Source organism: Leuresthes tenuis, unplaced genomic scaffold (assembly GCF_036924035.1).
Source record: "Leuresthes tenuis unplaced genomic scaffold, fLeuTen1.0.hap1 SCAF_19, whole genome shotgun sequence".
NCBI classification, from domain to species: Eukaryota; Metazoa; Chordata; class Actinopteri; order Atheriniformes; family Atherinopsidae; genus Leuresthes; species Leuresthes tenuis.
In genome coordinates, this window is record NW_027325373.1 from 8,047,916 (window position 1) to 8,070,424 (window position 22,509).

The window sequence follows — 22,509 nt, forward strand, 5'->3', positions numbered from 1 at the left end:
TTTTCTGGGTGACATGAAACTTTAAGCTAGCAACTAAAAACAGAATACTGTTTGTTTGGATGCTGCTTGACTGAGAGACAGAATGAACAGCTGTGCATTTAATTAAATCTGGATGGATAAATCCATCTATTCCAGTCTGCCTCTGGGAGCCCTGCTGCACAGCACAAGGTAACTCTGAAATAAGCTTATGCCAAAACATGTCCATGCCAGAAGAAAATGCTTGTTAAAGTGCCGCCTGCGCTGGCTGAGTGAAAACCTCCACGGGGATTGGAATTGTTTTGTGATCACCGCATTACTGTGTCACTGTTCAAGGGATTGGAAATGTTGTTAGAAAGAGAGATAATTAGGCTGGAGGGGTTAATGCTACCTTTCTCTAACAAAATTAATGAAAAAAAAACATAGGCTACCTGTCTTTAGGCATTTAAAGGAGGTATATGAACTCTTCAGTGTGTTTTTGAATACACACAGAACATTGAGCTTGTTGCAGAATTGTTATAGAATCCTAAATGCCAATGATTACTGTTACTGTGTCACCTGTTGCACCTTCCATGGCTTCTCATCTTAGCTACAGAAGACTCACAATATCTTCGATCCCGATGGCATTCCAGCTTTGCATGATGGGTAGGAAGGAGATGAATGTGGGGATGATCCAGCAGCCACTGAGCATGACTGCCACTCTAAGCGGGGTCATCTTGTGCCTGTAGACAAGTGGCTGGCAGCAGATAGCGTAATATCTGGAATAAAACACATACATACAGACTTGCACATTTACTGCACACTAATACAGTCATTTGTTTACTTATTATTATTTATTCATTATCAATTTAATGCATTAGACTGTATTGAAGCTATTGAAAGAGCGCTCCGTGTGTCACATTTTCATATCAAAGGATGGTGAGTCTTTGTATGTTTTTCTATGTATTGCACCAACCTGTCCAGTGCAATGCAGCAGAGGTGCAGGATGGATGCTGTGGTCAGTAAGACATCCAGAGATGTTCGCACCAAGCAGAAGATCTCTCCGTAGCGCCACTGACCGGTGGTTAGCTCAATCGCAGCGAATGGCATCACAACCAGCGCGACCAACAAGTCAGCAAAGGCCAGCGACACAATGAAGTAGTTGGTCTTTTTCTTTCTGAGAGGAGTTCAGATGATAAAAAACATTATCCACAAACCTCAACCAACCTTTAAAGGTACCACTACTCAGCCTGCCAGCTGTTGAACTTTGCACAAATATGAAGAGAGCATTGTGTAGATTTTTGGATCTGAAACAACTGAAAGACTGATGGTAGTTTTTGTTTCCAGGATTCAATTAAAAGTTTCTTTTTTTTTTCAAATAATTCATCAATAACTATCATCTCTTTTAGAACACTCGGAAGACTTTCTTTCTTTTGACCTAATATTGGGGAAATTATACAATGTCTCAGGTCTCAAATACCATCCATCCATTGTCTATATCTGCTTAATTCTGTCAGTTGGGTTGCAGGGGCTGGAGCCTAACCCAGCAGTCATCAAGAGAGGCAGGGTACACTCTGGACAGGTCGCCAGTCCATCACAGGGCCACACAGAGACAAACAACCACACACATGGTCACACTCCTAGGGACTTTTTTAGGGTCACCAATTAACCTAACATGCATGTTCTTGGACAGTGGGAGGAAGACAGAGTACCCAGAGAGAAACCAGACAAACACAGAAAGGCCCCAATCGAGAGTTGAACCTGGATCCCTCTCACAAGGAGGTGATGGTGCTAACCACCACACCACTGTGCCCGATACCAATCTAAAGTTCCTGTGTGTTCAGCCACTCAGAAACACAGAAATCAATGTTTTGAAAATTCTTGGTTCCTGTGAACGTTGAAAAACACATTTCTGCCACTCAATATCTCACTATCACTCACTTCGTCTGCCAGTACATTAAATCTGTCTCATCTCTTCAGTTCTCTGTTCTATATCTGTGACAGTTCTAATTTTTCATTGTAGCATGTTGCATCTAACAATTTTTCAAAGTCTGCAGCTTTTCAGAACAATCTTTCGCCTCACAGCCTACTCAGACCAATATCAAATGTACTACAATTAAAATGATTTATTTCATGATAGTACATCATTTTAGTATTGTTCTCTAAGTTGCATCAAGTGAAGTGGTCATATTCTGTCCAAGCGTTGTTTGCAGCACAGACTTTTCCTATGTGCTTGTAAGCTTTAAGCCAAACTGATCCACTACTGCCACTTCCAGCACAAAGAAAACAGGCTCACCTCAGGTGCCTGTCCTTGCAGAGTGCCACCATAACCAAAAGGTTGCCAAACACTGTCATGATAATAATGATGGAGAGGAAGATGGTGAGAACAACGGTCTCCAGCAAGTTTAAGAATTCCTGCTGCTCCTCTTGCCATTGTTGTTGTTGTCCAGTGTTTATTACGTCATCCAACAGACTGCAAGAGAAAAAAAAAAAGTTGCCCAGTTAAATATAAAAAAGCACAACTTTATCAGACAGAATTAAGAGGGTCTAATCCTCTGCCTTTTGGGTAATATGGTTAAGTAAGTAAGTAATATGGTTAAACGTGTGAGCACTGTGGAAGTGCTAATGGAGGCTGGTATTGTACAGCAAACCACTTTCCATTGTTATTATTTGAAGTTGATATTTTTGGCCTCTATGGACTGTGTGAAGAAAAGGAGAGCTTCTGAGAAGACCTGCCCCCAGAAGCGCAAATCATCACCCCTCCAACATTGTGCTTGACAGTTGCTGTGAGGAGTTTACGCTACTATCCTGTGTTCTTGCCAGATGTGGCCCGTGCAAGCCTATGGAAGCATATAGGGAGAAACAGTTTCTTTTAACACCTGGTGAGGACCTTCGAATCGAAGGAGGCTATGTTTTCTTTTCCACATGACTGTGTATGTCTTAGCCACTAAATCAGTCCAGTCTGAGCACTATCAAACACATCATGCTTAAAAGGCATTTTAAACATCAACAAGGTATCTTCAAGTTTCTGAAGATCTGAATAGTTCTTTACAGACATGCTTCAGTCCCGCATACAATAAATGAAGCAGTTGTTGTTCATCGATCATAAAGCTCTTAGTCTTACACAATATAGGCACAGCCTTCCTCTGTTAGATGTGAAGCCCGTGCAAAAGTGAAATAAAGTGCAACGCCACTAATGGTCACCGGACATGGGCGCCAAAACATCTCTGGCATAAACTGACTCCCGTTTAAAAAATGTTAACTTCTCTCATGAAATATAAAAGTGAAAAATATTCCCTGCAAATCCTCCTGGTGTCAATATTTTCTGATCATTATTATGGTGGTCCGACAGGAAACAAAATATTTATTTTATAGATGTTCATCCCAAAATATATACACTTTTTTCCAATCAGTTTCAAGTATAACTCTCCAGCTCAAACTTCTTGTTTAAATACATTCACTTCTGCAAACAAATGCCAGAGAAGAAGCTTCAAAACAGCACTTCATAAACAAAATTATATCATAATGTCTTTGTCTGTTATATAGACATAGCAGGGCTGCATGATAATGGAAAAACATGCAATATCACAGAGCATTCTTCCTAATTGTAATGACAATATAACTTGCAATATATAAAAAATACTGCATGTTGGCTGCATTCCTCTTCTTCGTCTGTCCATGCTAGTTTGTTGTTGAACAAGTACAAAAGCAGACCTCCATCAAAGTGGAATGCTGCACTCATTAATTCACCTGTTCTCATTCTATTTCACGTCAAATAGTCTTTGTGGTAGTGATTTAGTCTTAGCGATACTGATATTGTGCAAGTTGATATTGCAAAAAAGATCAGTTTTCAATATATCGCGCAGCCCTAAAATATGGCACTAAGTCGGGATCTCAATGTGTGCTGAGCTCAGCTCATGTCTGTTTGTGTCACAGCTTTGTATATGACTATGGGATTGACAAAAAGGAGCCGTATTTGTCAAACACATGACATTGTTTGGCAAAATTGTGCCAATCTTCTGGTCTCCTCAACTGATTAAGAGGCTAAATGAATTCCTGATGTTCAGTATTGAGACAAGATCAGTCACAAGGTGTGATTTGTTTAGGCTGAAGTTAAATTTAGACCTATCGTGCAGGCATCAGTGATGCTAAATGTGTCATAGGTTTAACAAATCTTACATGAGCAAATACTGAGTTTGAGCTTTTTTATTTTTTTTATTTTCTGACTTACTGTTGAGGTGATGCTGTGGCCATCACTAGTCATCTGCACTGAGGTCAGCCGAGGAGAGTCCTCATCATCCCATGCTATGGCCCTGTTGATATGAACACACACACACACACACACACACACAGTCATGACACAATTGTGCTGGCTCCGGCAATAGGTCTGGATTTTTCTGAAAATAGTAACCAGCTCGCGTCCATAAACTGGATGGAGTTCTTTCTCTTGTTTATCCATCTTGTGGCAGTATCAAGCTGCCAAAAATGTGATATTTTTACCTAAACTAAGTAACTGGATCACAGCTTGAAAATGTGTGATATTTATAGGGCAAATGTGCTGTGACAGGCAGCATCTGTGTCTGCCGGATAAAATCAGCCTGTAAGTTTGTCTTTATAATGGAATAATAATACAATGCTTTAATGGGAAACACAATGGAAATTAGCTTTTTTTAGTCCCTTGTCAACAGAGGTCAAAAGTTACGAGCTACTGGACTGCATTTCTATTGCTGAGAAAGATCTATCCAATTATTTTACTTTTGAAGAATAATGTGTCTAAAATGCAAACTCACTCAAAACATTTCATTCTCTCTCCTAACCTTATTTAGTTAATGCGTGGCCACATTGTTCAAGATGAAAAGATGTTTAGTCATTTCATCTATCTATCTATCTATCTATCTATCTATCTATCTATCTATCTATCTATCTATCTATCTATCTATCTATCTATCTATCTATCTATCTATCTATCTATCTATCTATCTATCTATCTATCTATCTATCTATCTATCTATCTATCTATCTATCTATCTATCTATCTATCTATCTATCTATCTATCTACAACAGCTGCTCCTTCTTTGTTTGGGAACGTTTTCATGATGACATCATTAGAGCTTTCATGGATGTAACTTTTATGGCTTCAGTATCTTTCCCAAGGCAGCATATAAAATTGCAAATTTGGAGATTGATGCAAGGACCCTCTGATTGCAGGGCATATATTGTACCTCGTGAGCCACAGCCAGCTGCCTCAGCAAAAAGTTGGCACATTTTCTACAATAGATCACAACAAAATTTTTAGATGCCATATGTATTACATATACTAGTAATACTAGGTATTACATTAAAAAAGGGGTATCAATGAAAAAAAGATAACACTTGCTTCACTGTCTCCTAAATCTATGGATCTCTTTCACGCCTTTAAGGCTCTCATTTGATTTTCATGCTGACTCCTTGGTGGTAGTATACATGAATGTCCCTTTGTATGTCCCTTTGCATTAGGGATCAGCAGATGCAAACTGAAAATAGGACAATTGACTAAATAAGATTTCTGATGTAATTGTGGAGCATGTGCTTTACAAGCATGTTTTCTTTGATGAAATTTATTTTCTTAACTAATTATGGCCATCAAGAGACACTAGTTTCAATTCAGTTTCTGACCAATTAGAATGTGTTTTCTTGCCTGTCTAAGCATCCGATTTTGGTCATGCTAATACATTAATTTGATTTTCTTCTAGTGCCTCATAAATGTAATGAGTGAAACATAGAAAGAATAGAAGAATAGAAAAAAATCGCTATGCTGTGGACTTTGAGCTTTGTAACAGTGCAGACCATTTTAACACACTGTGCTGAATTAAAGAAAAACACCAAAGGCATAATATGGACACTTTAAAACATGCCGGCGTCATGTTAGATTAAGCATCTTTTCATGAGGAACAACACTAAGCCTTTCATTGGTTCATTTGTAGGAGCCTTATCACCTTTAAGTAACTATTGCACCATCACTGTCTGGTTTTATTGCACCTGAGGGTCAGTTTCAACGCCTGACATACTGAAAGCGGGCGATCCTGTTAACAAGACTTACTTCTTGAAGACACAATTTCACTTGTAGTTTGTTAATGTGCATCATCTAACTCTCAGTTCTCTGACCTGGGAGCTGTTGATGTGGTTTTGGCAGTAGGCTCTCAAAACGGTTCAAAGATAAATTCTCACTTTATTTTGTCATTTCATTTTGTCGCTGTCTTGTGTAAGCAACTCTATTTTTCTCCCCTTTAGATATTTATGATATATGTGTAGTTATTGTGTGAACATGAAGGACTGGGCTTGAAAGACTTGTGCCATACAAGAAATATATATATATATATGCAAAACTGACAGAGTAGTGAAATCTGAGTTGGAACAAAAAGCAAGGCTTCTTGTCAGAGTCTCACATTCCTTGACAAGAGCAGAAAAAAAACTTGTCCAAGGTAGATTACCCTACAACCTCCCTATATTTAGCCTAAGAACAAAATCACAGACAGTACACACCAGCTGTACTCACAAGAGACTTCAGATTTTCTGAACACATGAAGACCATGTGAGGATTACAGAAAGCCTGACTATGGATACACGGAAGCTCCTCAAAGAGGAGTTCTCACTCCTCAAAGAGGAGCTTCCACACAGATTTTTAATCATTTTTAAGTTAGGTGATGCCCAGTGACATAATCTCTCAAACGCATACAGAGACTACATCCAACTAAAAATCAACCAAACTAAATTCTGCATTTTGTTCCACACCAAAAGTTTAAGGGTTCTTCCTTTGCCTGTGCTCCAAGTCTCTACAGAGTTTCATGACAATTGGCAGGGTAGTTTTTGTGTAATTTATCATTTTTTTTTAATTTTACAGACAAAAAACAACTATCACATACATCCACCTTAGCTCTGGCTTTGGTAGTGGAAATAAAGGAATAAACGAGGTGTCAGTTGAGAGTCAATATTTAAATGTTCACAAACTGAATAAGACCAAAGGGACCCCAACACATGTATCAAATCATGTGTGACAACTCTAATCTCATCTAGGGTATATAACTGTATGTGTGGGACTATAAATAGCCTTTAGACAGAATCAGTCCTTTCTTAGGTCAACAGCTGATGTCTCTAGGATGGTTAACATGGCAGTTCCTTCAGAGAATAACCAACGACTGTGTCCTTCTCTCTATGTTTCATTAATTCTTATCTTGCCGAATCTTAATTTTTCAGAGAAGTCAAAAATTTCACTGAAAGAGAAATGGAAATAGCTGGAAAAAAAAAGTTCAAACAGTTTTTACTTGAAAGCATTAATGGTGGTGCATTCAGTGGAAAATGCAAAGTGGCAGAAGCAATCTTTACAAATTATATGATGTGTACTGAGATCATTAGGGCGGCCCTGACCCATTAGCCATGTGCATGTTCTCACTAGGCCTGTGATATAATTGCATAATGATCAGGACACAAAAAAGCTGATTACAAACACAGTGAATATAATTCAATTTCATGTTTCTGAAGGAATAATTCAGCTCAACAATGCTGCACAGATTGAAAATTCAGCTCTGCATCATCATCACTTTAAGTTTTAAATAGGACACAGAAAAATGACTGATTACGGTTCGCTTCTTAATCGTGTTTATGGGAAACTGTAATCAGCCTCATCCTCTTGCTCTGCCTCACACACGCAGACAAAAATGATTAACTGGCAACAAAGAAAACACAGCCCACCCTGCAACTCTTCCTCACTCGGTTAGCCAAAGGTTAAGAGGATGAGAGGGATGAGAAAAAAATCTGCTCAATCTGAAGTTACAAGAAAGCAAAACAAGACAGAAAGGTAGAGAGAGAAAGAGAGAGAGAAAAAGTAGGAGGAATATATCCGACTGGTTCCTGAGATTTTCGTCTGTGAAGTGTATCCAAGAAGGTGTGTTTTCACAACTCACCGTGTTCATTTCACATGTGACTGACACAGAGCTGAGCAGAACAAAATGAACTTTGGAGAGCAGGGGGCATGAAGAGGTTAGGTTATTTTGTAGGTTGATCTGTCTCGTCTTTATTTGCCATATTAGTGCTACTCATTGACTCTGATAGCTGTAGAAAAATAAATACTAAAGAATGTTTAACATCATTTTAGTCAAATTGACAAAATAGGAGTGCTGGAAACTATGTACCATTAGATTTGCTGTTCTTAGGCACAATTCTGCCCACAGATTTATTTGAAATGAAGTGTTCATGTGATTTGTGTTGCATATAGCTACCTGCTTAGAGGTTATAGCACTTCAGCTCATGGCTGAAGGCCCAACTGTTAATCTCTGCATTGTTTTTCTTCTGACTTCATTATGGAAGTCCTGATCTGTAGAGAGGATTTCTATTGCTGCTTTGCAGCTTTGTTTACAAAAAAATAAATTGTGCATGCACTGCATCCGGTGAACATTGCCCGAACTGGGTCACAACCTGCCACACTTTTGCTTGTGGAATACTTGTAGAGTTTGCATGTACAGTACAAAAGCTATCATGTATCTACTTATTTGTTGATACAATATATGCAGTTCTTCTGTAAGCATTCAATTTAAGATTGTTCACAATGTAATATTGTGATTGTAACTCCGAGATTAAAACAAATTAAATTACTGTATTTATATGACAATTTTTCCAACTAAATTGGGTCAGCGCTTGGCCCCAGTGCCACACTCTTTATCATCAATTGGAGTCATTTATTATATTACTATTACTATTACTATATTCAGCAATGTCTGAGCAAGCAAGCTACTCTTGGATTGACTGTGGTGCCGTATTTCTCCAACCAAGTAGGAAATCACTTTTGGTTCCTTTTGGCTTTGTTGATATCCATCAACCGAGTAAAAGAGTTCCTTCGTGTCACAGCCTGAACAATCGAACATAATAATGACTAAAACAGGAGCAACACAAGACAAAACAATGGAGCCTGACAAAGCATGGAAAACATTTTATTTAACATCAATAACAGTGCTATTAGAAATCAAGAACCTCTCTGACATACCTACTTGAGGCTAAACAATGTCTTTATAGTTTTCCATCTCAATAATTTAGTTAAATCAGCTGGCATTCTGCATTTAAAACCAAAAAATAAGTCCTACTATAATGGATGTTTATATGTTAATAACGTTATATAGCTTAACGCTGTCATTCATATAATTGTTCGTGATACAAAGCAGAGAGCACCTGCAGAGTTTATTGTCATCGCTGATGATTATTCCACACTCAGAGCAGAGGGTTGCCAGTTTCCATGTTAATGGCAGATTATTGATTATGTCAAATGATTTCAATGATAGGCCTACTTTTTAGCATCCGTGTGTCATACCTGGGCTGCATGATGGTGTAAGGGTTTGCACTGCCTCACAGCAAGAAGGTTCCCAGTTAAAATCTCGGATGGGGGCTTTCTGTTTGGAGTTTGCATGTTCTCCCTGTGCAGGCTTGGGTTCTTTCTGGGTACTCTTGCTTTTTCCTACCATGCTTGATAAGTTGATTGTGAGTCTGCATGGGTAGTTGTCTCTGTGTTGGACTGGTGACCTGCCCAGGGTGTACCCTGCCTCTTGCACGATAGTAGCTCCAGCCTCGTGGGATGTGGGAGGGCTCCAGCCCTCAATTAAACCTCTGGTTGTTTCTTACCTTTCACGTCTTCCAACCAAACTCATGACGATGTCTGAGGGAAAGTTAGAGTCATCGCCATCAACATTTGTGTGACAGGTTGTAACCCAGTTAGGGCAATGTTCACTGGATGCAGTACATGTACAATTAATTTTTTTGTAAACAAAGCTGCAAAGCTGCAATAGAAATCCTCTCTTGTGATCCATTAGATTTTAAATACTTCATTGCACTGAAGCAATGCCTAGTTTAGAGCCATGCCGCTGGAATGGCTGAAGAGCCAGGCACACAGACTGTACAGACAGAGTTTCCCACAGGAAGCGCTGCTGCAGTAGAATAAGTAAAGTAACTCACTGACAATCCCTTGGGAAGGAGCTCAAAGCCAATTTGGGTACATGTCAAAAAGGGCCTTACTTTGTAAATGCCTTCACATTTAAAACACATGACAGAGGTAAAAAGAACAGTATGACTAAAATCTAGTTCAAAGTAATAAAAAAGACTTTATAATGACATATCATCACGTAAAATATAAGTAACTTCTTATAACATTAACCTTAACAGAACTTATTACATTATTACTCAACTGTATGCCTGATAGATAGATAGATAGATAGATAGATAGATAGATAGATAGATAGATAGATAGATAGATAGATAGATAGATAGATAGATAGATAGATAGATAGATAGATAGATAGATAGATAGATAGATAGATAGACAGACAGACAGACAGACAGACAGACAGACAGACAGATAAAACCTGTAGACTGAAGGTGACTAAAAAACAAATATAAACAAGTACACACATGATGTGAGACTGACTCATCTGAGGCGGGCTGTAATTAGAAGACGCTCACTCGCCATCTGGGAGTCTTAATCGCCTAGTGAGCAGCAAAAACTGCAACCCTGCACTTTTTTAAAGTTATTAGTCTTCCTTTCAAGACCCTTTAATCTCATTCAAACTAGTCCAGACAGCCAGAAACTCATCAGAAAAATCCCACTTTTAAGAGCATCAAAAAATAGAGCATGGGATAACCAACTGTTAAACCATGAAGATGAGAGGATGGACAAAATTAGTTCAAAAGTCATTTAGTTGAACTTTGTAATATCATTAATGAGAGGACTGTTTAAGTTACAATACAGCAGTATCTTCAAGATACAAAAGTAAAGTTTTGGAGCTACCAACATAAAGACACCTACTGTACTGCATTCATATTAAGCTGTTTTTACTTTTCTATCAAAACTTAAGTATTTTTTCCACTCATGAGTTCAGGACACTTGAAATAACACTCATTTGGCCTTTATCATTACTCTTCTGACTGTGGTGGTAATCCCTTTTTGACACAGCTTTAACAGTCACTGTGAAATATAACATACAAAAATAGGCCAAACACAAATGCTCAAAGACAAACAAGTCAAAAGGCAGTATACCCACACATAGACTAACATGGATAGCTCATGCTACACAAAAAGGTTTTCAAACCTGTGTACAGAAACGTAAACAAGAACATTTTTGCAATAATTGTATTTTGATTATTTGTAATAAGTAGAAAAGTAGAAAACTATCTATGAATTTTGTTGTAACCCCGCTATTGTATTACTGATAACAATGAATGCAGTTAATCTAATGCTGCTCAACTACCACTTGTTTTATTGTCATGTGGGAAGTAAATAAATACTTCTCACATATTCTCACACCTCAGATTGTGAGCAGGATGAACTGTGTGTGCAAGTGTGTTTGTGTGCACATTTGTTTATGTGTGGAGGAGGAGTAAGCAATACTGTTGCCAAGGGGATAAATCATCCTTTCCAGCCTATCTGCCAGCAATTTTAAATGTTGGAGTAGGGGAGGCTTCCTCATAAGCTGCTGTACTTCTAGGACAGATAATCTCATCTGAGGCTTTGCTGTAAAGAGTTATGTCTCAGAATCTGGTCATGATTAATACTGTTCTTTTTTCATCAGTGCAAAAAAGAAACCAAACACAGAAACTAATTCAACACCACCATCCATGAAACACACTGGATTATGCTCCTTCAGTGTAATGGAGAGTTGAGTTTGACTAAGACCCACACAGATCACCCTAATAGTCTTAAATCAGGCAGAAAAATACTGTCTAACAACTGTGGAAATTTACTCTTGCTTGAGTAACATCTGCATAGACTATTTAAAAATGGGATCTTGATTTTTTTAAATAAAAAGTATATATTCATGCCAGTTCTGGCAAATCAGGAATCTAATTATAAATTTACTTGCAAGAATCCCCTGCATGAAAGCAGTATGGGTCTTTGGAAAGACCCCCTTACCCTACCTGCCTACTGTAAGTTGCTTTGGATAAAAGCGTCTGCTAAATGCATAAACAAACATAAACAAGAATGGTGACCATTTTTTCACTGTGATGAAGTCAACTACTTACTGCATTATTACCACATTATCTCTGACAGCCCTATTATTGACAATCCCCACCACCGTATGTTACAAACAGAACCTGAAATAGCACTGGCTCTTTGGAATATAAAACAACAAACCAAAAACTCAGAGTAAAGTAAATTCAGAGGTTTGGATTTTGGCACATTATACATGTTAGAAAGTAACTTCTGAAAGCATGTTAAAAGCCAGAGAACTATGTTCTTTTGAATTGCAGATTTAGGTCATTGAGCAGTTTTTTTTCTGTTTTTCTGTTCATGATTTTTACAACAGGTCTGAAGTCCAGACTTCATGGCACAGCAAAGTAAGTACTATATTTAAGGCAAACAAAAGCCAACTTTAGAAGTAGGCCTATTATGATAAAGTAGTCAATTGCCATCTTCCCTTGATGGCAGAAATTGCAGAACTCAAGTGCCTTACTTAAATTGCAGACAAATGACATGAAGAGGGATTTGGAATAATTTTAGGAAGAGCAAAGTGGAAACATGGAAGAGCAGATGTTGAATGGGCTAAACACCAGCTCAAAAAATTAGATTTTGCACACTGAATTGAAGCAAATTAACAAACTTTTTTTTTCGGTGTATGTGCACATACTTAATAGAGATGAAACAAAGATTAAAACAAAGAAAAATATGCTAATGTTACAGTGATGGGGGCATACAGAGCAAAAAGTGATAAGTAAAACCTCCTTGTAATGTGATCACTGCCAACACCCGCCTTATTTTTTACGTGATAGTTTTACTGGAGACAGCCAGGAGTAACGAATACGCCGCTGCCAAAGCTTATCATACCAGAAAGACTCTCCCTCAACCAACTAGCATGCTCATGTTAAGCCAACATCTTTGTCGCAACATCGGTGGGATGTGTCCACCATAAGTAAGCAAGCTGCACATTTTCACAAGCTTTTTAACTGATTCCACAACTCTGTTTATTGTGAGAGCGAGATGTAAAAGCCACCATGTTAAAACTACTGCATAGCTGAGGACAAAATTAGATGTCAAGAAAAATAAATCAACTCTTAAGGACAAATAAAGTGAATTCACCCCAATCTTTTCAAAGTTGTTTCCATTCTACATAATGCACATCACGTTTTCTTTGAAACTGGCAAAAATCCCCTCAAGCAAAGCATTTTCACTTTTTCTTATTCACATCCCCTAAATATGGATCAAAGAAGTACTGATTCTTGACATCAGAGCTCAGTCATGACAACTTTGAGAAACCCTGCTCTTGATCCTAAACTTGCAAGTCTCCCTGCATTAAAATAAAGACAGACTCATCGTGAACTGACGTGTTTAGAAGCTCCTCACCTCAGCTGACTCACAACTGCTGGAAAGATGATGGCTATAAGTCTGTAAGACCACCACTTTAACTTAAAGAGTGTCAAACAAAAAGCAGAACCTCTGTCAGTTTGGCGCAGCAGTGATCTGCCAAAAGCATAAAACACCATCCGGTTTCCAAAAGGGTTTCACAGTTTTATGTTATGTGACAGCAACAGCAGGAAACAGAGAATTTGGAAAAAAGACAAACATGTAATGTTATTTCAAAATCCAACTGCTTTGACAAGGACTTAAATGCACTCATAGAACCATGTAACGACTTTTGACAGCAACCTGTGCACTTTAGATGCGTGAATGAACAACGTGCAGAACTTTGGAGAAAAAACAAGAAACCTTTTCTATATATAGATATAGATCTATGAAAGGTGATCCCAAATCCTTGAATTTTTGTCTCCATCTTTGCTGTTCAGAACTGAGAAGGGACCACTGCTGCTCCTACTCGCCTGTGAAGTTGCAGGGTTCACACACTTACTCTAAAAATTTGGATGTACAACACATGTAGAGAAAAAAAAAGAAAAGAAAAGAAAAAAAACTAAATGCATTGACTTGCAAATCTCATAAAGCAATATGTTCTTCACAATAGAACATAGCAAACATTCATCCATCCATTTTCTATACCCACTTAATCCGTCGGTTGGGCCGCAGGGGGGGCTGGAGCCTATCCCGGTCATTGGGCGGGACGCGGGGTACACCCTGGATAGGTCGCCAGTCCATTACAGGGCAACACAGAGACAAACAGCCACACACGCGCTCATAGAAAACATTAAATGTTAAAAGTGCAACATTTTACTTATTCATTAAAACTGTTGGCCCATCTTCACTCTGATGGCAGCAACAAAAGTCTGGAAAAGTAATTAGTACTAATGAAACACCTTGAGGAACATGTTGAAACTAATGGATTAATTCGATATAGATCAGTAATGTGACTGGGTATAAAAAGAGCACCTTAGGGAGGCAGAGTCTCACAGACACTCATGGGACATCACTGAAAAATAATACAAAATAACTGTGGTCTTTGAGCCCTCAGGCAGCACTTCATTCTGTCATGAAAATCACCGCACTGGTTCAAAAACACAGCCAGACGTCCTTTTCTGGGAAAATAGTTCACCGTGCTATCCATGAAATGCAGGTTGAATAACATGCAAAGAAGAAGCCTTATGCAGCTTGCACATATGGAAATGCACAATCACTGTTGAAATGTATATGCAGGTTTTAGAGAAGCATACACATCCAGAAAACCGTCTTTTTCAGGAAAGGCCTTGCATATGTTAGCAAGACAATGCTAAACCACATACTGCATCTGTTAAAACAGGATGGATTTGTAGTGGAGTGCTGGACTAGTGTGTATGCAGTCCAAACCTTCCACCAATTGAAAACATTTGGAGTATCTTGAAATACAAAACACAAAGAACACTCAGGACAGCTAAGCAGCTAGAATCATATATCAAACAAGGATGGGACCACATTTCTCTCCCAAAGGTCCAGCAACTGGTCTCCTCAGTTATTTTCTGACGTGCTCTAAAACACTGCCCAATTCTTACCTAACATAAAGCATGCATATGCAGCAGAACATTTAGCTTCCACAAAGAAAGAAATAATAAAACACCAGTACTTTAATTACGGTCTCTAATAGTCATTAAAATCACAACATCTTTAAGATGACAGAAAGATTGGGTTTTTGCTGCATCTATGACAAACTTATTTTTCTGCAGCACTGGTGAATGCTGCAGATAAAAATGCTGCATATGCTGTATTAATGGCAGCAGATGCTAACTCAAAAAACCCTCACAGTCATCAGTCTCATGATGACAGATCATTCATAAAGCCTACTGGAGATTCAGATTAAGACAAATACATACTTCAATTATTGGTTTGTAGTAGTGTTGGCATGACATTCGTAACCACCAACCTGTGTAACAAACCACTGAATAGCCACTTAGCATCTGAATATAATTCTGTTTTGTTTAAAGACCATATTTGGCTGCTTGAATAAAAACTAAAATTGCTGAATTATTAGGACATCCAGCATGGAAGAAAACACATCAGCTTTGTTTTCCACTTTAGAATGATGTGTTTTACATACTTTCAGCAATCATATGAATTTCAGGAAAGTACCACTTGCGGGGAAAATCTCTTATGACTTAAAACTAATAACACTGGTAGGACTGAGAAATTCATACCAAGGCATTTCATGTCTCACATTTCATGTGTGTACAGTTTTGGGCTTAAGAACAAACGTATATATCCAGAAGCTGGATTTTACAAAATTGACATTGATATTTTCAATATGCATCATCCAAGACCTTTGTGAAGCTATGACGCTACATGAGACAAAGTGAGGGCCCATATCTCATAACAATGCCTTGAAGGCTATCCCAAAGCAAACAAAGTCCACCTACTTTTCCCTCATTTTTCTAGCTCGAAGAGCAACTGCGCTGAATGGGATGCACTAAATTACACGCCAGTCTTTTCCATGCATGAATGGAGCGAGATACAACAAGATAGCGAATGGAGCATTTATTGTAGATAAAAATGTGTATATGTCAGGGTAATGGGTTGTGAACAGGTAATTTAGGGTAATTGTCAAATAAGGGCAAAAGCTCACAGGACAATATGACTCAAGAATAAAGCAAGTGACACACAAGTAAGTGCATGTGAGCATGCGTACTAACAGAATCCATGTACGGACACATGCAGAAGACAGGAAGGATGTGGAAATAAAGCATCTACCCCAGGCTATCACCCGCTGTGTGCTTCCCCATGGATTTAGTTAATACTGATATGTTCTCCACTTTCTCATAGCATCAGTGTCCATGTCAATATTTGCCACTACACTCTGCTGGGAAGTCATGCTTGAAATACATTCAACGATATAATCATCCACTGGGAAAAAAAATATATTAAACATAACAGACAAATCACCTTCTCTTAAAGATATCATGCGAACATTAACAGAAATAATAAAAGCAGCTATTTAAATTATTCTTCACTCTTTTATTCATGTCCAAATGTGTAATGTTTGACTCGATGCTTTACATATTTTCAATATTTAAGTCGGTTTATTCAAACTGAATTGCTATCTGCTGGTCCACAAAAAGAGCTTGTCCCACAAAAATATCACTGTGAGAATATTTAACTAAAAGTGTTATCAACACATTTCTAAAGTGCCAAGACACAGAAATATCAACAACAAACCGTGTTTCAGTCACTTCACATCATTGCACAAAATGAATGACACTATTAAACTTACCTTACCAAGAAGAAGATTAAAAATCCTCCAAGTGGGATTAAACTGACTCCTAAATCTTTGAAATTCGTCCAAAGCTGAGTGAGAGCTCTGCAACCACCACTTGTGAAATGTAAGAAATGTAAACAGAAAATCAGCTGCTGATGGACGAATTCCAAAGACTTTTATCCCTATCAATTATTCAGACCCAATGTTTAAAAATACTGGAATTTGTCCGAAGAAAAAATACATAAATTATTTCTTTAAAATAAAAAGGCAAGACACACAAAGCTTGCAGTTCATTCAGGTCTCAGACCTTCTGCACAGCTGAATTGTATCTGTATGTGTACCTAAGTAGTTGATCAGTGTTAAATCACATCAAAGATCATATCAGTGAAGAGAGAATTGGAGAAAGACAGCTTAATATCAACAGATTAGGATGAAGTTAAATTTTTTCCTGTGTTTAGAGGATTACTGGATTTTTTTCCCTTTCAGAGGATCTGCAGCACAACTTGTATTACAGACTACACTGTTCGGTCAGGCATCCCACTTACTACTGTTAACAAGTTAGATAAGAGTAACAAAACAGCTATTTTCTCCCTTAACCCTATTGATTTATTGGCTCCTTTGTTTTCAAGTGGGGCTGCAGCTGAGTGTGTGGGGTCAGAATCAATCACTTCACTTCAATTTAACTTTTCCAATCTTTATGAGCCAAAACAAAGAGCACATATCTGCCACTGTGTTGGCAGTAGCGAGTCGAGGTCACTGCAGCCCATATGATCATTTTTCTCTGACACCAACCAAGATGCAACAAGTATAGAAGGATGTGGGTGAGGTGACACTGATAACGAATAAGTCCTGGCTTGCTCTGAGAATCAGGCTAATGAGTTGGCGTTGGTACAGATGGCCAAGAATAAGCCTGAAGGCAGTAACTCTCTGTTAAAAGTCTGCAGGGAGTGGCTAATAAGGACAGCACAGTAGACAGGCTTGGGACAGGGAATTGACTGTTTCTGAGACCAGGTTTATTCTTTAAAATCACCTTTTCTATGACTGAAATGCTGTTTTACAGCAAGGCAGGTTATTCAAGTACACCCACTGTCTCTCAACACAGCTTTATTTCACCTGTCTTCTTCATTTACAGATGCTCATACCTGGGAACTGGTCAAGGCAGTCAGTCTGCTGGCTGCTGTCCAGCACTAGATTTGTATCCTGTTTAGGCCTTTAACCTCTGCATGATACAGAAGTGATTATTATGCTCTAAAATAATCTAAATCACAGTAAGATTATGTCACCATATTGACTAAGTAAGTTGTCTAATAATGCAAAATCTCTGCAAAGGTTTGTATTGTGAGATTTTGATTTCATGTACTTTATCTTTATAAAGTGGATGCTGCCTGGCTTAGCGCAAACCTATCCCTGGGAAACAGGAAGGAAGGGAAGATGATGAGGATCCACTGGCTCTTGCAGTAGGAATTGGATGAGAAATGTGTGTTTAGGGATTACACAGTATGGACACCATGTAAAAAGCCAAATAGATGTTGGCAAGCTAATGCTCAATTAGGCAAGTTTTTTTAAGGCAAGACCATGCTAGAGGAGAGCAAAGAAAGTGATTTACTGAAACTCTTTTCTTCTGAACTTCAGCCTGCAGCTCAGGTAAACAGGAATGAGCTTTGGCTCATCAAATCTAATAACATAAAAGAAATGGGGGGAAAAATTTGAACTGAGACCAATAAATGCGACACGAAATCCACTGTCCACTTGCCTCATCCTTCATTAAAATATCACGCTGGTGTCATGAAATCTCCCAATGATTTACTAAACTGCCCTTAAAACGCTACATCAACAAGGGTTTCCCACAATAAAAAAAGCACACATCTGTAATAAAAACGCCTCGCTGAGCTTGTGCAGTGAGAAGGTTCCTATTATGTAAACAGCAAATAAAAATATGCACCTGCAGTAGATGTGAATCCAGGTGGCCACAGAGATATAAAAACTGTGATATTTGGTTGACTGTAGGTTGTGAAGTCTGATCATCAAAATTCAACACCATAACAATGTGTACTGTGTCTCATAGCAATGCCAGTAAATAGGTATTTATATTGATGGGAGAATATTAAAATGCTCTTTTGAAGAAATATTTAAAAAAAAATCTTATCCAATAAGATAGCAAGAAATCGAATAATTATAACTTCAAATCCAATGTTTTTAAAAGCTTTCAACGGTACCTGTATATGGAAGCTGGGCTGCATTTGAGGTTAGGAGAAGACTACAGTTTGGTTAAATATGTACTCTAACTGTATGGTGACGGTAACACAGCTATAACCAACCAGTTCCCACTCCCAACTCCTCACATACTGACCCAATTTTGAACACAGAAAGACTGTCATCTTACCAGCTCGGAGGCAACAAGGATGTGTCACTGAAGCGTTCTACGATTAAATATAATTTATCTGTTGTGTATTCTAATGCCTAATCATGGTGTTCTCCGAATTTTGCTAAATAGCAGAATAAAAAATTGTGAAAAACAGGAATTTTAAGGTTAAACACAAACACGGGTCCCATGCTTTATGACAAGCCAAAAAATGAGATGAAAAAAATGTTTTCCTGCCACCATCTACTATTGGCACAGCCAGTGCGTGACTTGCCACCGCAGACGGACACCTAGCAATACACGGCAGACCCACATGCACCGAAAAGTCTCAGTAAGATAGGATTCACAGGATTCACAATTGACAGATAAATCAGACAATCATTACCATGGTTCCATAACCACTATAATCATCTTCATTCCTTTGTTTAAACTTACTACTTTTATCACTACTTGTGATAAAAAAAGGTATGTCATCAAACCATTTTTACAGCAAACATCTTCCCCTTTTCTCTTCCATCTTTCTGCTTTTTCTCCCTCGCACACAAGCACACAGAAGCACAAACACACTGCATCACAGCAGTTATCTTATTGGACTGTCCTATTTAACTACTGTGCTATTACACAGTTTACAGGCAATTAAAAGCATAATCAGTTGTAAAGCAGCCAGCAGCAGCCAGCTACTAGGCTGAAGTTCTTTGTTTTTTTTTTCTATCAATAGAAGGAGTGTGGCGACAGAGTGGCACCTAAGTGTGTCTGGCTCATGCTCCCCATAAACAAGCTTCTGTGCTGTAATGTAGTAACAAAGACGTAGACATTGAAGTTTGTCTGCAATGAAATGCCAGCAATCATGTCGGGGATAATGGAACAGCAGTGGACCTTTTCAAATATCCTGACAGACAGATTTTTTCTTTTTCCTTTATAGATTTTTTTGCAGGAGGCTGATAGGAAACTCACTCATCTTTCACTGTCCGTCTCACAGACAGAACTAAGACTGACCAGATGCCTGTGGACTCTTCTTCTTGCCTTCTCTCTTACATACTTCTGCCGCATGTTTAACCATCCAGGCCGACACACCTCAAACTCAAATGATTCATGTCATAAAACAATTTGACTGCTGAGGCAAAGGAAGTTCAATAAAAGTTTAAACACCTATTCTTGGGCCAAGTTTCGGTTCCAAATTTGTTACCAAGGAAGTGAGTTCTCCACTGGTATAATAATCAAAATCAAAAGAAAAGTGAAGGGGAAAAAATAACAAATAGCCGAGCGAGAAAAGAGCGAATTATCATGATTTCGAGGACGTTAATTCGGAGTTTGCGAGCTTGTTATTACTGATGTGTAGCACGTGTGCTCTTAGAGTAACTTTTTAGTTTACAAGTGACTAATATATATGAATGCTCTTTCATGACTAATATAAACTCCACATTACGATTAAATAAACAAATAAATAAAAACTTTTTCTTATGTCCCTGTCAAACTTTTAAAATAAAATCTTTCTGTCACCGGCTCACCTGCGTCGGGCTCCTCGCCTCCGTTCGACCCACGGCGCGCCGACGGCCTCCTCCTATTCAGACTGAATTGAAGAAATTACAAAGCAGCCGAGTGCCCTGGAACTCTGAGCCGCACGAGCTGTGGATGAACGATAGTTGGTGACAGCCCGCCTCGTGCCATTGGGAGAGAGAGACAGAGAGAGAGAGAACGACATAAATAAAATGGGCGATCAATGCTGCCACATGGTGGCCCCATGGTGTAATGAGATGCAGCAACAATGAAATGAATGTAACTCTATGTCCTGCAGGGGTCAGATGAGATCAAACTGCGCAGAATAGATACTCAGGTGTTTATATTTTCTTCTTGATCTATTTTCAAAACGTACACAAACAAGAAATGATCCTGTAGTGTTCAGAGACAGCCCGCACCCATGCCTGCCCAACTCACCTTCAAAGAGAGGAAGGTCAGACCTTTGCATTCCTATGGAAAATAGAAATAATAATGAAAACGTTGCAGCATACCACAGTGTGTGATTCAGATCAGGGAGGATATCCTCAGCGCTGACTGAGAACTATGGACATATACTTTGGTGTTTAAGGTTTTTGTTTCTCCAATGTGCTCATTCACTTAATTGCTGGGACATGAAATGGAACGGGAATAATCAGTCTGGTGTCTTAGTTTGACTCCGTTTAGCTGCCAAAGCACAGCACAACCCAAAGTCCTTTCACAATCTCTGGTAACATCCCTTCAGTTGATCTATCTAGCATCAAATATGTTTAGGCCAATAGCTCACATCAACAATTATCAGAAAGTTAAGTTGGTAGCTAATGGCTTACCTCAATAGGCTACTATTGTTTTGTCGCTTCAGCACTGGGAAGGCAGGACCAAAAACCCTTTAAAATTATTTTTAATTCAGTTGAAGCCTTTGTCCAGGATTCCCCTGTACATCTGGTAATTATCTAGATATCTGATAGCTAACACACACAGGCTCACATTGATTATTCCTGATAACTTGATTAAGTTATATTTCTGAAAATAATCACAAAAAAAGTTTTCAAAAATGTAAGACAAAAGTAAAAAACCTTGGAGTGAGAAAAAAAATGAATAGGCTATATCACCTAATAAATTCTGCTTCATATTTAGTCACATTCAGCAGTATTTAGATGTCTAATTTTGGATATTTATTAACCTGTCAATACTCTAATTTACGAGAGAATAACTGCAATAACAGAAAACTCCTGTAACAAAGATGCCTAAATTACGAGTAGTATTTAAACGCACCACCCTCGGTGCAGGTGTATACTTTAGGTTACCTCAGAGAAAGCAGAGACAACATAGAGACGGCAGGAAATTTGATACACAGGTCACTCGTGTAGAGGATCGCAGATTAAAAGAATTAAAAGGCGATGGCAGCTGGTTAGGTCGAACCTAGAACTTACTTCTTACTAAAGTTTAGCCATTGCTGTTTGAGCAAAGAGCAACATTTTGATTGGATCAAGTTTTTTAAGTCTAAAAAAAGCAGCCACTGCAGCGACCCTGAATGTCTAAACTACCAGGAAGTGCAGGTGTATCGCTGCTTGGCGACAAATCCCTGGAATTCTACCGGGACCCGGTGAGCTTCTGCCGGCAGAAGACTGAAAAACACCAGAGCAGAGTGTTTCAATGCCGCCTGCTGAACAGACCGACCGTGTTTATCGGCTCCGTTCAGGGTCTCAGAGAGTTGCTGTGTGGTATGTTGTTTATGTTGTAGAACCATTAGTGTCTGCATGTGTGTTACCGTGTAATTTAAATGTAATAACACGATAAATAAAGAGATTTAAGAGAATTATTTATAACTAACAGTTAGTTAAAATAAAATGTGTTAAACAATTATTTTAACACACTGATTGTTGTAAATCATTATACTGATTTTACACTGAAGAGGATGAGGGGAAGATCTTTTTACTTTGTAGATGTTGCGTATTATACCTGATTTTATGTAAAGACTGTAGCGATAAGGCAAGGCAAGTTTATTTGTATAGCACAATTCAACAACAAGGTGATTCAAAGTGCTTTACAGACACATTAAAACAGTAGAAATAAAA

At 38.4% G+C, this 22,509-nt stretch overlaps 2 protein-coding genes across 5 annotated transcripts in view; one reads left to right on the forward strand and one right to left on the reverse strand.

Moving 5' to 3' along the window:
- The window catches only part of LOC140277393 (5-hydroxytryptamine receptor 4), a 46,324-nt gene extending 25,711 nt beyond the window's left edge, over positions 1-20,613 (reverse strand). Inside the window, exons 1-5 of the mRNA XM_072372393.1 lie at positions 20,446-20,613; positions 4,187-4,268; positions 2,252-2,428; positions 932-1,132; positions 581-734 (exon numbers count right to left, since the gene is read on the reverse strand). Coding sequence (XP_072228494.1) covers positions 581-734; positions 932-1,132; positions 2,252-2,428; positions 4,187-4,209 — 555 coding nt within the window. The 5' untranslated portion in view covers positions 4,210-4,268; positions 20,446-20,613. The remainder of the gene's footprint in view (positions 1-580; positions 735-931; positions 1,133-2,251; positions 2,429-4,186; positions 4,269-20,445) is intronic.
- A 1,130-nt stretch (positions 20,614-21,743) lies between these two features.
- Positions 21,744-22,509, forward strand: part of LOC140277444 (cytochrome P450 26B1-like) — a 452,169-nt gene continuing 451,403 nt past the window's right edge. For all 4 annotated transcript variants that reach the window (XR_011909090.1, XM_072372471.1, XM_072372472.1 and 1 more), the window contains exon 1: positions 21,744-22,155. Coding sequence is in view for 3 of the 4 variants with exons in the window: in XM_072372471.1 (XP_072228572.1) it covers positions 21,966-22,155 (190 nt within the window). In the remaining variant the exon portion in view is untranslated. The remainder of the gene's footprint in view (positions 22,156-22,509) is intronic.